Source organism: Agelaius tricolor, unplaced genomic scaffold, assembly GCF_023055355.1.
Source record: "Agelaius tricolor isolate 1412-34295 unplaced genomic scaffold, bAgeTri1.0.p SCAF_7, whole genome shotgun sequence".
Lineage (NCBI taxonomy): Eukaryota > Metazoa > Chordata > Aves > Passeriformes > Icteridae > Agelaius > Agelaius tricolor.
The window spans coordinates 14,957,894-14,974,655 of NW_027269267.1; the positions used below are offsets into that span (position 1 = coordinate 14,957,894).

The following is a 16,762-nucleotide window of genomic DNA, read 5'->3' on the forward strand; positions in this document are numbered from 1 at the left end:
AAAATCCTTTGTTTTGTCCTTGCCAGCTCTGCAAAAGAAGAAAACAGCAGGAAGCAGAAAATTATACTAAAATTACTCCTTTCAATCAATTTGCACCCATGAGGACCATCCTCATTATGTTGACTTAGACACAGAAGTCAATAATCATGTGTGGCATGAGGCTTAAGAGGGCAGCAGGTGGAAATAGTCATCTACTACTCAATTCATCCAAGAGAACACAGATCATCAAGTTTCCTGGTGCACTCACTTTATTGCATTATGTATTACACAAGGTTAGGAGCAGAAGGCTGCTTTTTCCAAAGGTTTCCACAGAACACCTCCCCCACTCCTATTTTTAAGGATTTCCAGCTACATAGTGAATAAGCCCTCCCGCTCTGTCTCTGTATTTCCTTTTCCTTTAAGGTTTTTGAAGAATGGGAGTTGATAGGTAGGGTGCCTGTGTGCAAGAATATCAGACTTGCAAAACACAAGGATTTATTATGTTGAAACAACCTAAATGCTATACTGTGTAACTATAGCTATACTGTGTCACATCACCAAGTGCATGAACTTAGTGGCACTTCCACGAGATCACCAGAGCTAACAGGAGTCTCTCTGTGCATCCAAGGGTCCTTTAGGAAGGAAATTGTGGTTAAAACAACCATGATCAGAACAAGCTCTCAAAGCATTAACAATACCCAGCTACAAAAAGGAGAATTCAACACTCTCTCCTCCCCTGCACTACCATCACCTTTGCATTAGCTCCCTAATCACTTTCAAGGGAGAATTCCACAGAAGATTTCAAGTTTTCAGCAAATACAGGCCTATGAGATCCATCCACTTCCATAATGGAATAAAAACACTAAAAATAAGTTATTCCTTCACTCTTCCTCATCTTGATTTGCTGTATCAGGGCTATCAAAAAATCTAATTTACTGTGCAAATATAGGGTGCCTCTGCTTGTGGATTCATCAATATCTGAAGGCTCACTCCTGATGATTCCTGCAGAACAATATATTATGGAAAACTAAAAAGAATCCACCACAGAGACCTGCGAGAGGGGTTTTCCCTTGTTCATTTTTGGCAAAATTTTAGAAGACCATCATGTCTGGAAGCACATTAGGGACCATATTTTCAACCACTAGTAGAGCCTCCCCATTCACTCTGACATTTACAAATTATTTCTTTCTCTATTTTTAATTAAATATATGCTTTAAAAGTATTCTCCTATATCTCGCATCTAATTGCAGTTAGTAATGGTTGGCATCCTACTACAGTTAACTTTTTAAATGCCCATCTTCTGGAAATGTGCACAACAGATCACAAAGCAGTTCTCTGGTAACTACAAAAAAATCCCAAAACAACACAGGTCTCCACTTGAGCCTTAGTATCACCAAATGTAGTTTCAATGCCTTAAACTTCATTTGTCACCCAGTAACACACAACTGAAGTCCACCAACTGGCATACAAAGACTGTTCACATTTTAAACCTTAGCATCTGTTGAAATACCTGTAGACCTTCCGCACAAAAAAGCTGTAGAGAAGAAAACACACTTGGTAACAGAACTTCAGCATGTCCAAATAATATCAGCTCTTCTGGTTACTTACATCTTTCAAGCCACTTTAATCACCTATGACCTGACCATCTTCTAGAACAATATTAAGCATAGTACTTGTCCTATATACTTTCCTCTCCTTTCAAGGACTTTTCTATTTAAGAGGCATGGTCAGAGAAATGTATCTGAAATGGCAATCCTAATGTGTCAAAAGCAGTCCTAATTTCCAGAAATAATTTGCTCTACAGCCCCAAACCATGAGCCTCACAACAAACATCTCCCACACCGTTAGCCTTCACCTTTGCAGGTGACAGTTCCTTCATGTCTGAGCAAGCAGCCATTGAGAACTTGACATCATGCTGGAGAATCAGATAATTATATTTTCAGAGTTCCAGTCATAAAGCATTTTAATCTTCAAAACTAGAAACCAACAAAAGCAGGCAATGAGTTCATAGCAGTCGTTACTGCTAAAAATGGAAAGCTATTAATACCTGTGTTAACACCTCCTGACAAGCCCCATTTGTGCTCTGACACTCAGCAGGCCAGCTCCTGGTCCAGGCCTGCCAGGACTAGACCATGGAGACCTGCAGGGCTCAGCTCACAACAGCCCAGACAAAGGCACAGGCTGAGCCCACACCACTCATGGAGGCTGCTAAGGAAACAACCAAAACAGACCCATTCCTCACCTGCAGTTGCAAACACACCTTTAGCAAAGGTTGATAACACAGTTGCAAGCTCCAGAGACATCTGAGTCTTGTCTAAGCCTTATTTACACGGTCTTCACATACAGATCATAGCTAAGGAGTCAGCAAATTTTGTTCACATACCATAAATCAATAAGGCAGGGAGATAAGCCTGTCATCTGCATGTTATCACTGCAATCAGATGTTTCAGCACTTCAGACAATCCAATGCTTGACAGAACCAGTCAAATTTAGCCATAAGGATCAGAGATACCATTGCCTCACAAGAAGTTCAAATATACTTGTTTTTACAGCTAACTGCAGCCAGCTCCAGCCACAAAAACAAAATCTGTCTCACAGGAAAAAAACAAAGCCTTAGCACCTCTAATACATCCAGCAACAAAAGCATTCACCAGAGAACATCAAATTAAAAGTAACTCTCTATACAGCTAAGTGCTCAAATCTTTTATTGATGAGCTTTATTTATAATCTTAGGCTTGGACTAATACTGAACTTGACATCTTCTTACTCCTTCATACACAAGATTGACTTACTTGAGAAAGAAACCACAAGTTTTCAAGAAAAATATCAAGTTTTCAATGCCAGTCATCTCTTCCTGCATTCTCCACACTAATATGCTATTTCCACACTTAGTATGGGATGAACAACGATTCAACATCTAGAACTGTTATCTGCTAAATAAAGCAAACCAGCACCAGTTCCAAATTGTCTTTAATATGGCAAGAAGACACAGTTCAAAACAGAAGCAACTGAACTCATGGAGTGTTTTCCCAGGTAGAAGTTAGGGCAGAGATTTCAGAGACAGTAGCAAGAAAGAGCCAATGCAGCACCCCCCAACCCCCCCTCCCCACAGTATTTAGTTCTCCTAAACACTCCTCTTCCCAGGAGATTACCCTTTCAGAAAACTATTTTCTTAATTCTTTCTTAGAGTAAGGAAACTCAACAGAAAAGCTTTTAGAAGGTGTAAAACTCAAAACCTTGTCAAGTCTTCCCCCCCTTCAAAAGTTTAGATCAACACAGCCAAAAATAAGCACATAAAACTTTAGTACTGCTGTATGAAGAACATTAAGACTTCCAATCCAAACAAAGACAAGAATGAAAATATTATTTTAACTGCATTCAGTTCAAATATTTAACAATTTGATAGCCTAAGTAAAAACTTCAACACTGAAAGAATATTTAGGAGGGTAACTCAGAACACCTGATAGTTAAGATTTTTCCCCCCCCTGCAGTGTCAGAATCGAGCAGTGGACCCAAGCCTGCAGACAGGAAGCAAGCTACTGACAGAGGATGCTCAGCCTACAAAAGGTCATTCCCTTCTTTCTATCTCCTTAAAAAACATTAATCTGAGGAAAATCAGATCATGTGCACACACACATTCACATCAATTCTTTAATTTAAGCATTGCCCTACCTGCACTCTCTCCAACCCCAGCATTCCCAGAGTGTGTAATTCACCCAAGAGCTTCCTTTCCTAGGCATTGGTTTTAGTACCTGTGCCAGCTCAGGTAATCACTGCTCTCCAACAGCAGCTCACTCATCTGTGCTCTGGCCCTCAGTATTACAGGCACAACTGCTTGTGCCATACACTATTTATAATCTCCCCAGCAATAATCCCAAACAGCAAACATGGAGACAATTCCAACTGATTTCCAACTAATCTGCCTTTCTGAAGCAAAGAACCCAAATCTCACAAGTCTTCATATTATCTCTCCTCCCACCCCCTTAAAGAAACCTGAAGAACATCCATCAGTTCAATACACAGCAACCAAGAAAACTAAGCTTTGTTGACAAATTCATGCATGGATGGAAAAACTCCCATATCCAAGCAGATTTACAACATATAGTAAATCTAAAATCAACTCTCTACAGGTATAAGGCATCAAATATGAAAATACTTCCATAATAAAGCCCTCAAAGTAAGTAACTTAAGGAGTCTCAAATTCATCTCTTCTGACTAACAAAAAGACCACAACTAAAGCTTTCTATGCCCCAATTAAAGGCCAGTGAGCTGTATCCATTTTTATAAATGTTAAAATAATCTTCTTGTATTTTAGGATAGGGAACACTATGCTGTTTGCCTGCTAAAGCTGCCTGTTTATCTCCAGGGTCACAGATAAGTAAAATACTTCTGTTCAAAGGGCTGAGCTCTAGAGTTGCTAATATAACCAGCTCTTGAAAAGAACATTACTGAAACTCAGGCTGTGCTAACCAGCTATCAAAAGATTCACCCCTGCTTATATTTTTAACTGACTATTCCTAAAAACTAATGAGGTGCCTAATTAGAGGAAATAGTTACAAGGACAGGCGAAAGGACCTTTTTTTAATAGTATATAGATTTTTGTAGTACACAAAAAAAGACAAGGACAGCACACAGACAGGAAAAGTTTTTGGTTTTTTTTTTTAATAGCATACAGATTTTTGTAGTACACAAAAAATTTATTGTAAAGTTTTTTTCAAACTGGCAGGTTTTAGCACAAGTACATGGCTTTAATCATCTCATACAACCCCATTCCCAAGGCAATACTGTGTTTCCCCATCTCAAACCAACACAAGAGGACCTGTTTTCTCTAACTCCCCAGACCCACATTTTTATTGACACTGCTGGCATTTCCAACAACCTTATGTAAGTGATGACTGCAAACACTAAGAAAGGGCTATATAAGAGTTATCAGTCTCACAATTCTTGCTGAGTCCATTTGAGTCCTGAAGAATATACATGACAAGATCCACTGTGAAATACTGCAAGACAACTGGACTGCCTGAAGAAATCAGGGCTGTTGTTGAAAGGGTTTGTGACATGCCAAGTAAGTCAGCCAGTGAGAATAACCCACCAGGATCCACACCATTCTGCAGCACAAGCAGTTGCTACCAGCTGCACAAGTATTAGCACATGACAAAATCCCATCTTCAGATCTTTTCCCTGCAGCAACAAAGAGCCTCCATCCTTCGCTCACAGAGAGCCTCAGAAGAGGATAAAGACAAGAGACACATACCAGAGAAGAAAGTGATAAACAGATCCCAGAGAACTATTAACATCTCAGCCTTTATAATCATCTTCAGTCTTGATGGTAGACAATTACAATGATGCCATTGGATAGCTGCTATGTTAAAAGTGAACTGTGAGAAACATATACAGATTATTTCAACTATGTACAATGGCTCTCAGACCAAGCAGATTCTTAAAGAAAAACCCATTAAAAAACCATTACCATGTACAGTTATTGGAAGATGCATTGCAACGAAACAAACTATTGTACAACCTTTCTACAAAGTACAGCTGCCATTCACAGCTGGACTTCTGTAAAGCCTTTGACACAATCCCCCACAACATCCCTTTCTCTAAATTGGTGAGAGCTGCACTCAGTGGGTGAACTGTTGGTGCATAAGTAAATCGTTGGACAGTGACCCCAGAGGGTTGTGGTCAGTGGCTCAGAGTTCCAGTGGACATCAGTAACAACAAGTGCCCCTAAGGGCTCCATGCTGGGACCAGTTACTTAGTATCTTCATTAATGACACAGACAAAGAGATCAGTTACAGATGGCACCAAGCAGAGTGGTATGGTTGACATACCTGAAGGATGGGATGGCATCTAAACAGATCTAGACAAGCTTGAGAAGTGGCTCATGGGAATCTCATGAGGTTTTAAACAAGACCAAGTGCAAGGGGCTGCACCCAGGGCTGGGCAACTCCTTGTATCAACAAACTCTGGGGATGAACAGATCAAGAGTAGCCCTGCCTAGAAAGACTTGGGGCTGCTGGTGGGTGAGAGGCTGGGCATGACCCAGCAACAGGTATTTGCAGCCCAAAAAACCAACAGTGTCCTGGGCTGCATCCAAAGCACTGAGGGCAGCAGGGTGAGGAAGGGAATTCTGCCCCTCTGCTCTGGTGAGACCCCATCTGCAATGCTGCCTCCAGCTCTGGAGTCCCAGCACAGGAGGGACATGGACCTCTTCAAGTCCAGAGATGACCAAGTTCAAGATGTTCAGAGAGCTGGAGAATCTCCCCTACAATGAAAGGCTGAGAGAATTGGGATTGTTCAGTATGGAAGAGAGAAGGCTTTGAGGTGACCTAGTCACAGCTTTCCAGTACCTGAAGGGAACTTAAAGCTGAAGAGAAACTTTTGAAAAAGAGCCTGAAGTGACAAGGGGGAATGGCTTCAAACTGAAAGAGAAAAAGGTTTGGTTAGATGTTAGGAAAAAATTCTTTGCTGTGAGGGGTGAAGCATTGGGATAGACTGCCCAGAGAAGCAGTGGATACCACATCCCTGAAAGTGTTCAACACCAGGCTGGATGTGGTTCAGTGTAAATTGACCTAACCCAAGGTGTGGCTGCCCATGGCAGGGAACTTGGAAGTAGGTAACATTTCAAGTCCCTTTTAACCCATCCATGATAAGCTGGCAACTTTTGTTATATTAATACCTATACAAAAATACACATTTGTCAAAAACAAGGACACAGCTGATGTTTTGAGGTAAAAGTACTGTTCATTTACCAAGTTTACAGATTCTGCCTTCTCCATAAGGAAAGATGCAACAGCTTTAGCTGAGACCTAGAAAAAACACGTTATCCTCACAAGATCTGAAGGTCCAAAACCACACATTTAATTTTATTAAATGCTATTTTCATGGCATTCCAGACCATTCAGAAGTCTAACTGACCACCTAATTTGGAGGAAAAAAAAACTCAATTAGTTAAGAATCTGTGATTAAGCTATAAGGTTTAACTCCTGTGATACAATCTACACATGCACACTCACCATTTTTTTCTATTTAGATGACTCCTTTGTGCTTTGCACCATAAATACTAGATGAGAGGGAAAACTCCACATGAGAAGTACAAACCAAGTACTGAGCTGTCACTGCTGAAAGTTTTTATGTCTCACTGAAGATGCCTGTTTTGCTGAGACAAATGTAAGAAGAGAAAAATGCTTCTTCCTTCCTTCGACCTACACAGCAACACTTCCACAGTGGGCCCATCAACCCAACCCCACTTAGGTACATCCATCCATCATGGTCAGACGGTGCAAACATTGCCCTCAAAAGCAAAGGCAAGTGGAAAAGCCTACCTAAAATCAAAGCAATTGTTAAGGTCCTTACCACATTCTCTAACTAACAGCATTGCTTTTTATATAATAGAGGATATAATATACCTATGACTTATTTTCAATAAATAAGCCATAGGTAAAGCATCTACTTTATCCCTGGCAATTTCAACCCTTCTGCAGAAGCCAGTCATTGTTGTAACTACTGAAACCATGGTAGTTCAGAGAACTACAGCGTTAAAGAAGCCATTGTGGGGGCTGGTTGGTTTCTCTGAAACTAGTTTTTACACTAGTCTAGCTTACCAATTCTGCTCATACTAGGTTAGTCAAGCACAAGGTGCAAGGAAAATAGCAGCACTATCTTATTTGCCATTAGGTCACCATTAGAGTGGCTAACCCGCCCTGAAAAAAACTCAGTATAAAAGGGAAACCGAAAGGTTTTCACTGTGAAAACCACAGTACGCTACCCAAAAGCACACCCTGAGAACAACTGCAGTATCACCTTCCCCTTCCTGCTCCCGGCTCTCCGAAGTGCACATGCAGCAATGCCACAAAGAGCACAGCTCGCAGCAAAGCCCCTGTGGTCAGGAATCTCTTTCTCAAACGAAGCTTTTATAAGACTTTGTCTTTGCAAGGATGCAGGGAACTGCCTTCACACCAAACTGGGGAGGAGAAAGGGGTTCGACACAGGGCCAGGCTCGCTCCGGGGCGGGTGCCGGAGGCCACACGGAGCCCGCGGCCTGGCTCGGCACTCAGCGAGGCGCTTTGGCGCCCAGGCTGCTCCCCCCTTCCCCCACCAAACCTTCCCACCCGGCTCGGCCGCCGGGAAACGTGGCTGTGGCCGCAGCTCCCGGCCCGAACGTGCCCCCTGCAGATACCCGCGGGGTCAGGCCCTGCCACAGCCCGGCGCTCCAGCGCTAAGAGCGTTCTCCAGCAGGTTCGAGCAGCACCGCAGTGACACCGCACTCCCGCCTCGCTCGGCGGCAGCCGCCAGCCCGGCTCCTCGCACCCGCCTCAAGCGCGGGGCAGCCGCAGCGCCAGAGCGGCCTCGGGGGTGCCCGGGCCCGGCCGCTCGCCAAGAGCCAGGCTCTGCTTCCCTCCCCCCGGCCCTGCGGTTCGGCGCCTGCCGCCCGCTGCCCCCGCGGGGAAAGCGCGCCCTGGGGCGCCCGGAGTCGCCGCGGGGGAACCCGCACATCCGCCTCGGCCCGGCCCGGCCCAGCTCCGCTGGTTCCCCCGGGCGGTGCAGCCCCCGCGGCGGCGGGCTCTGGGCAGGAGGCCGCAGCGGGCCGCCCGCCTGCACAGGGACAGAGGCTGGTACCGGGGACAAACACGGCCCGGCAGGAACGCCGGGGAAAGGGCCGGAGGGGGAGGCGGCGCCCGCGCGGGCCTCATGCTCGGCGGCCCCGGCGAGACACCCAGCGGGGCGGGTGGGGTGGGGAAGGTGCGCGCCCCCCGCCGCCTTCCAGCCCGGTTACCTGTGGCGCCGAGCAGGAAGTCCAGGGTGCTGTGCCGCGCTGCTGCTGCCATAGTAAGGTAGAGCCCTGTGCCATGCCTGGAGCGGCGGCGGCGGCGCGGCCCGTGCGGCGGAGCGGCCCTATATGCGCGGGGCTGCGGCGGCGCCGGGCGGGGGAGCGCGGCGGGGCGGGGCCGGGGCGGGCCCGGGGCGGGCCCGGGGAAGCGGCGGGCCCGGAGACCCCGCTCGGCGTGGCCGGGGAGCCTTTGGGGGTGCGACTGACCTGCAGCCACCCCCTGAAATCCGGTAATGGTGTCCTGGCGCTGAGGCCGCGGAGCGGGTCCAGCAGCAGCGGCCATGGGCAGGGGCCGTGTGTCACCTGCTGCCCGCTGTGGGCATGGAGGGGCCCCACTGTGCCTCCCTGCAGAAGGACCAGACCAGGGAGTCTTTAAAGCCTTTTGTTTAAAGTCTTTTTTATTTATAACGGATAACTGTAAAACAGCGTGCTGAAACCACAAATTTCATTAATCACGTGCAATTACAAGCCCAGAAAAATAGTGTTCAGCAGTAGTTAGCTACAGGACTGATCACAGCATCACAACATCACAGAATCAATTAGGTTGGTAAAGACGTCTGAGATATCGAATCCAACCTGTGACTGACCACCACCGTGTCAACGAGACCATGGCACTGAGTGCCACGTCCAGTCTTTCCTTAAAAACATCCAGGGATGGTAACTCCACCACCCCTCTGGACAGCCCATTCCATTAACCTTTCTGTGAAGAAATTCCGCCTAATCTCCAACCCAAATCTCCCCAGATGCAGATAAAGACTGTGTCCTCTTGTCCTTTCGCAGGCTGCCTGCCAGAAGAGACCGGGCCCCATCTCTCTACAGTCTCCTTTCAGGGAATTGTAGAGAGCATAAGGTCATCTCTTGTCTCCTTTTCTCCAGGCCTAACAACCCCAGCTTCCTCTGCTGTTCCTCGTCAGACTTGTGCTCCAGACCTTTCCCCAGCTCCGCTGTCCTTCTCTGGGCATGCTCCAGCCCCTCAACATCCTTCCTGAATTGAGGAGCCCCGAACTGGGCACAGGAGTCCAGGTGTGGCCTCACCAGTGCTCAGAACAGGGGTAGATGTTTGGCTGTGTCAGTCACTAGGAGCTTTGCCAGCTGGCAAATTGCTTTAATTTTATTGCATGAATGAGAGTGGATTTGCACAATGCAGTGGCATCAATGGTTTCATATGATTCCACAATTAAATTAAGATATTTACAAGTAACTGCTAGTGTGTAATCTAATGTGCTACCATGATTATTTCCATAACTTTCAATAAAGTATTTTTCAGGGCAAACTTACAGTATCCCTGTTTTGAACAGTTATAGTTCCACACAGGCACCCTGAGCAAAGCAGAAACATTCAGGGGAAATGTGCAGCAGAAGACACACAGACATCTTCAGGTCTGTACTAACTATACTTTTTTCAGATGGTCTTCATTTGACACAGCTCATGCATGAAAGGCTGGGGGATTTTATGATTAATTACCTAAAATATACAGCTTTGCATGTTCCCATTCAATGTCTTTGATCCAGTCCTGGATCTTGTAGGGGGTTGCATGGTTCTTTTTGGGTGGCTTGTGTATCCTTGTTGCCATTACATAAAGAATTCTGATTTTTCTTAATGCCTTCTCTTTTTTTTTTTTAATTTAACCAAAATCAGTGCTTCCTTGCTGCCAACTTCAATCTCTCTACATTTTTTTTTCCAGACATGCAACTGCCACAAGACAGCCAGTGAAATCCCTGCTCTTTAAAATCTCTTACATCTCTCACCTTTGCTTGTGGCTGCAGTGGTTTCAGTTACCTCATTCCATAAAGGAGCTTACTGGATTGATTTTACTCTCTTCAGTGGGAGCAACGCCCTGTGTTCTGTTCAATCTGTTACATTGTCTATCCATTGTGGAATATTTGGAAGAAGGTAATAGTGATGTTGCCACCTAAGTACCTTCAAATGTATTTGTCCATACGTGTTAAGTGCCTCGCTAAATGATGCCCTTACATACACATGAACAACTTTCCTGGGTTTACAGGGAAAGAAAAAAAAAGGGAACATCAATATGTCATCCAGATCTTTTCCTGGCATTAGTTTTGCAATTGAGGGCCAACCATTTCAGACTGGCACTTAGAGAAAGTTGAAACATCATCTTTTTAATTAAATTTGCCATGGAAAAAAGAACAGTGGTTTTACTGTGTCCTTTTTTACATGATGAGAATTTTATGATTTTGCAATGGGCTGAAGAGCTGAAAATGCTAATGAATTATTACAAAGAACAGTATGAAGTCTTTCTTTCTTAAACTTTGACTTAAAGGACAGTTCTTATGCATAAATGGCTTTTGCAGCTGCTCATTGGGTTAGGTGGAACTGGAAAAGCTGGCAAAACAACATGAACAAATTCAATAAAGAGTGGAAAAGAAGAAAAAGAAGAGGTTCATCTTGGAAAATTTGGTAGAGCTGTAGGAAAACATCCAACAAGAGAAAGAAACCTGCAATATCAGTATGTAGGAGTGAAAGCAAACAGTAAATTACATAGGGTTTTACAGAAAAGCTAAAAACAAAGCCCACAGAATTTAAGCCTCCTTGTGAAGGATACCATTGCTGAGGAAGGAACTAACACCATTCTCTGCCACTTCTTTGGTGTGACTACTGTGTGCATACTACTTAACTAGGTCATGCCTGGGATATTTTTGGGAATCTTCCTGTTAGAAAATTACACTGAAGGGAATTTAAAAAAGAGCAATTAAAATAATTAAAGAGATGAAGGGATTGATTTATGAGAAAAGATCCGGAATATTAAAACATGTTTCACAAATGCTGTGGAGTTTGGATGACATCACGTTGTTAAGATTAGCACAGACTGTTTGGAAAGAGTTTATTCAGTGTGAGGTTACCTGTGTATTTTGAAACTAGCAGAAACTGCAAAAGTGGGGAAAAAAGGTTGAGGCACCAGTGTTTGAAAAGCTTTGTGATGAAAATCAAGGGCAGAGACCATACCCTCTACAGGTAGATTGGACAGATTAGATAAAAGACACCAGCTGATGGGAACAACCTGCACTAGATGTGTGGTTTAGCCTGCATAACCTCTGTTCTTCATCAGGACCACAGCAGACTGAAATACCAAGTGTTTCAAGTCTCAAGTGTTTTTAAGCAGGGTGTAATTTTTAACCACAGGTTCCCTGTTCATCCTCTCTGACTACATCCATCTCTGTTCATTGTTCTGAAGATATTTCACCTACAACAACCCTAAATTCACCTCAGGAATGAAAGATAAACCAAACTTCTTCTCATACACAGCTAAGAAACATCCTTTAAGAAAAAGATTTGTTTTCCTCATGCTTATAACCTGTTCAGAAATTCATTAACTTCTGGTCCTTCTGAGTCCAGCCTAGGGCTCACTAGGATTGTTTAACAATAGTAGACTTTTTCTCCTGAAAGGCTGAAAAGTTTCTAAAGTGATGACACATTTAAGACAGGAGTTCACAAAGGTTGTGTTTACCCTTGTTTGGAAACACTTGTATATCTCATGGCTTTATCACTTGGACATAATGTGGCCATCTCACAATGCTAATTGAAACCTTGAAATTAAATGTATCTATCTAAAATATACATACACGAGTTCTCTCTCCATGCCTGGTTCTGCATATTCAAAGTATTGTTAAACATTAATGCAATACAATACAATTAAATAAGCAGAATAACATGTTCAAACATATTACCCCAAGCTGAAGTGCCTGCTAGAAGATATTACTAAAATGGGAAAAGCAGGGGCTGCAAACAGAAGAGGAGTAGAACTTGGTACAAATCCCTGAAAGTGCTTTCATCTTCTTCAATGTTTGTGCATCTGGATCAGTTTTTCCCTAGGAATTTTCTTTTTTTGCACACAACTCTAGTTCTTAAGTATTTGCTTATCATTGACAGAAGTCATGGTAAAGTTTGAGAGGTAGGAGAGGGAAAATAATACTTCATTTTAGAAAAATATTGGTGGGGTGGAATGGGAAAGGATCCTGTAAGTTAATGTTTGTTTTAGAAATTATTTGAGGTGACAATGTGGTATCAAAATTGTGACCAAACATGAAATTAACCACTTTGCAAAACAGCATTATCTTATTATATAAGATGAAATTCATTTTCTAGAGGTGAACGACTGTTTAATACAGCTAAGGAAATGGGAACTGATTATTGTAATGAATTTACTTCTTTAATTCTTATTTCTACTTTTGTGCCTGAGCATGTTACTGTTTACTAAAACAAATACAGTTTATCCCCCTCTCTTGGATGCTTTGTATCAAATATGTAGGCTTGCTGGGGCAGAGCTCTAGAGGCTTAAAAAAAAGAGAGCAAACTGTCCATTTCAAACTAAATTTAGGCAGTTTGGAGTCTACATCTTACTGGAAATTATGAGAAAAATCTCTTAACTTTAAAAACAAGCATATTGAATTCAACAGGAAACTTACTCAGGTAGATTTCAAGATGAATAAAGACTTTTTTTTTCTTTTTTTTTTTTAATTCTGCAAAGAAAGACCCTGGAGAGTCAAATTATATCATAGGATGTAAGACTTCTCACAGAACAAGAGAACAATTTCAGGAAGTTAGCAAACTCAGATAAGAGTTAATTACTTAAATAAGTGCTACCATAAATTATAGCAGCTGTTATACTCCCTGCTTTTTGAGAACCCTCTGCTGGATTTTAGCCAGAGTGCTGTGTGTGAACCCTTGGGATTTCCTTTGGTCCAGATAGACTCTGCTCTGTTTCCTTTGGGCAGAGGTTTTTTACCATGGAGGTGAGACCTCAAATTCAGTCATCCCAGGATCCTGGTCATCCTGCACATCTTCTTCAAGGAGAGCTTACTTGCATTAAAACACTCACTAATCAGGTTTCAGTCTTGACAGAAACTAACAAATTGTTTTGATAACACTGAGAAGTTGCCACAGAAACCACTTCCAGACCCTTCCTTACCTTTGCCTTCCCTTAGCATCCTCTAAGCTTAGCCCATGTTGTAACTCTAACCTGCACATATTGCAAGGTTTGGGGTTGGGGTTTTTTCTTGACTGCCAAAATGCCACAGACCTGACAGAGTTTCTTACTGTGTTTCTCTGTAGATGTTTGACCATTTGATAGAATTCCCCAGAATCCTAATGAGTATTTCCTCACCCCCAAACCAAATACAAGGCTAGATGAACACTGCTTTTCCATCCCAACCACAATCTTGCCTGTGAACTTACCACATGATGCAGCAAAATTTGATCAAGCTTTTCTTTAACATTTGTGTAATCTCTCAAAACAATTACAGCCTATAAGAAGTCACTCTTGGTGTTTGAAAATAGCCTTTGAGGAACCTTTTTTATAACTCCTATCAGATAATCTCCCTATTCCTCTTGGTCCCCAGTCACCATCTGATCCCATGGGCAGCCCATCAGATGATTCCCAGTAACACATCAGATTATCATCCTCTTGGATAGCAACCAAAGGACTTGTCTGGCTTGTCCACCTTCTGTCATGCCAGTCACATTGTCTGGAGGCACCTCCCAGGCATTGATGGGGCCTGCCAGTATGAGTCTTCTTTTATGACCTAAGCTCTAGAAGTTACATCCGAGGGCTGCATCAGCTTGTTATAATATCTAAACCACTCCCAAGTGGTGACTTACAGAGTACAGGACAGGACCTGTGGTTCACAGTCAAAAAGAACATAACAGAAAAAATTGGATTCTGATGCTCCATTTCCCCTCACAAAAAGCAGAATGATGGCAAGCTCAGGTGAGATCAGATAACCAGTGCTAGGGGTGGCTGTATGTGACATGGTTGGAACTTCAGGGTAGCCCTTGTTTCCAGCAGCAATACAACAGAATCATTTGTCTATTACATTAAGCTGGTTTTGGTTGTTTTCTTGGGTTTTTGGGGTTTTTTTTGGTTTTTTTTCTGTTCTCCTTCTGTTTTGTTTATATGTCCTAATAATTACTGTCACAAAAGCAGTAATGCAGGTTTTCCCAATCCCTTCAAGTTACAGCATCCTGTCTATTGATTATAATTTCCCATGGTATGCAGGTGACTTCAGGAAGAGGTTACCCCTAGATATTAGAAAACACACTGAATAGGTAAATCCCCTCTTTTTCATCACAGCACTCCATTCTCCTTTCTACAGCTACAGTTGAAACAATGTAAATATTATAGAAAACCTGATTGGGGTGAAATAATTTATTTTATACCTTGTAAAACTCTTTATATTAGGGAAAAATATACATGGGAGGATAATTTGTAATCCTAGCCTCTCATAACATGAAGAAAATAATATTATTTCTGATCAAAGTTTTTTTTTAGGGAGGGAGGGAATCCCTGCACAGAGAAGAATGGATGGTAAATTGATTAAAATTAGAGTAATGAATTCATCCAGACAGCATGGAGGCAGTAGAACAAATGAGCAAAAGAGGGGGAGTGTAAAAAAAATACAGTAGAAAAGATGTTTTACCTTAAATAGACATCAGTAATATATACTTTATATGCATGTTTTACAATATTATTTCTCATGAAGTTGTTTTAGTTACCTTTTCCAATACTCTTTTGAGTGATGATGCCTCAGCATGCACTCTGTGAGAAATGCTGATAAATTATTGTGTGAATTTTATTCTCACATCTGTATTGTACACTGGATTCAGGGCTTCTTACATGAAATTCTGTTGCCACTGAAGTCAAAGACAGACTTAATGCTACCTTCAGGGGAGCCAGAATGTCAGTATTTGTCTGGTGCACTGCAGACAAGGTTAGAACAATGTTCTTTGTTACCTGGTCATTGACTTTTCAGGCAGAATTGTATATAACAGCATTCAAAATATAAAACCAAGGAGAATGAACAAAATGCTTAAATACATGCCAATAACTCATACCAGCTACAATTAAGTAGCTAAACTCAACTCCTCAGAACTCTGTAAGGGGTATTACTGTATTGATGAGTTCAGCTTTCTTACTGTGAGCTAAGGTATTATTTTATGCCTGTCACACGTGAACCTTTTGATTGCAAGTGCAATACAAATTCCAAGTCAGAAAATGGTCTCTTCTGTAAAGGGATTTCCAGATTAAAGAAAGGTTAGGCCAACATGCCAGTGCAGAACAACTGTTGCACATCAGGCTCTCCTGTGCAGCCTGCTCATGAAACTTATCTCCTCTAACTCAGATGTCTACAATCCAGAAGCCAGTATTTGATCTGGCTGTCTTGACTGCATTCAGAAAAAGCAGAGAGCCAGTTTTAAGATGTAGTTCATCTCATCTGCAGTTTAAACCAGATCAGATAAAATGTGTTCTGCTCCTATCTGTTGCCTATGAACAGTTCAGGTGAATTCCACATTCTTGGAGTGCTCTGAACAGATTGAATTAATTTCCTTCTATTCAGTGATACTGTCAACATGAAATAAGAATTGCCATGTGGGGAGGAGAGCCATGATTACTTTTTCCCAAGTTTTCTCCTTAGCAGAAACTTTTGTACCAACTTCTCCATTTTCTATTGTAAATAAGAAACAGCATGTGCTTAGGAAAGGGAGATGAGTTTCCTAGGGGAAAAACCAATACAGTAAGATAATACTGATCAACTCAGCTGGCCATGATCTCATTTTATTTGCTGTCAGACCATCTTTGAGTTCATTAAATAACATCACAGAGAAAAAGTTGAAAGGACTTTGTGAAAGACTGTGGTTTTTCAAGGTCAGTTCCTCTAAGAAGTTGTCAGGTAACATCTAATCATAAATTTGTATGTTTTTTAAATGCAATGTAAATCAAAATGTAGAGTCAAGAATATAATCCAAAGTTATTGATCTTATAGCTCATCTAAGTACTTTCACAATTAAAGCTAAAATGGATAAACCAAATTTGGAGAAAAAGACAAAAGTCTAGTAGTTAATCCTCCAAAACCTATGGAAAAATACAGACTCCATTAACAAGGTAATAAAATAATAATGTATTGCAATCTGTTACTAAAATTTCACCAGAACTTA

At 42.3% G+C, this 16,762-nt stretch overlaps 1 protein-coding gene across 1 annotated transcript in view; it reads right to left on the reverse strand.

Moving 5' to 3' along the window:
* The window catches only part of SMS (spermine synthase), a 43,893-nt gene extending 34,786 nt beyond the window's left edge, over nucleotides 1-9,107 (reverse strand). Inside the window, exon 1 of the mRNA XM_071430396.1 lies at nucleotides 8,756-9,107. Within this exon, the coding sequence (XP_071286497.1) occupies nucleotides 8,756-9,092 (337 nt within the window). The 5' untranslated portion in view covers nucleotides 9,093-9,107. The remainder of the gene's footprint in view (nucleotides 1-8,755) is intronic.
* Nucleotides 9,108-16,762: the final 7,655 nt, after the last annotated feature.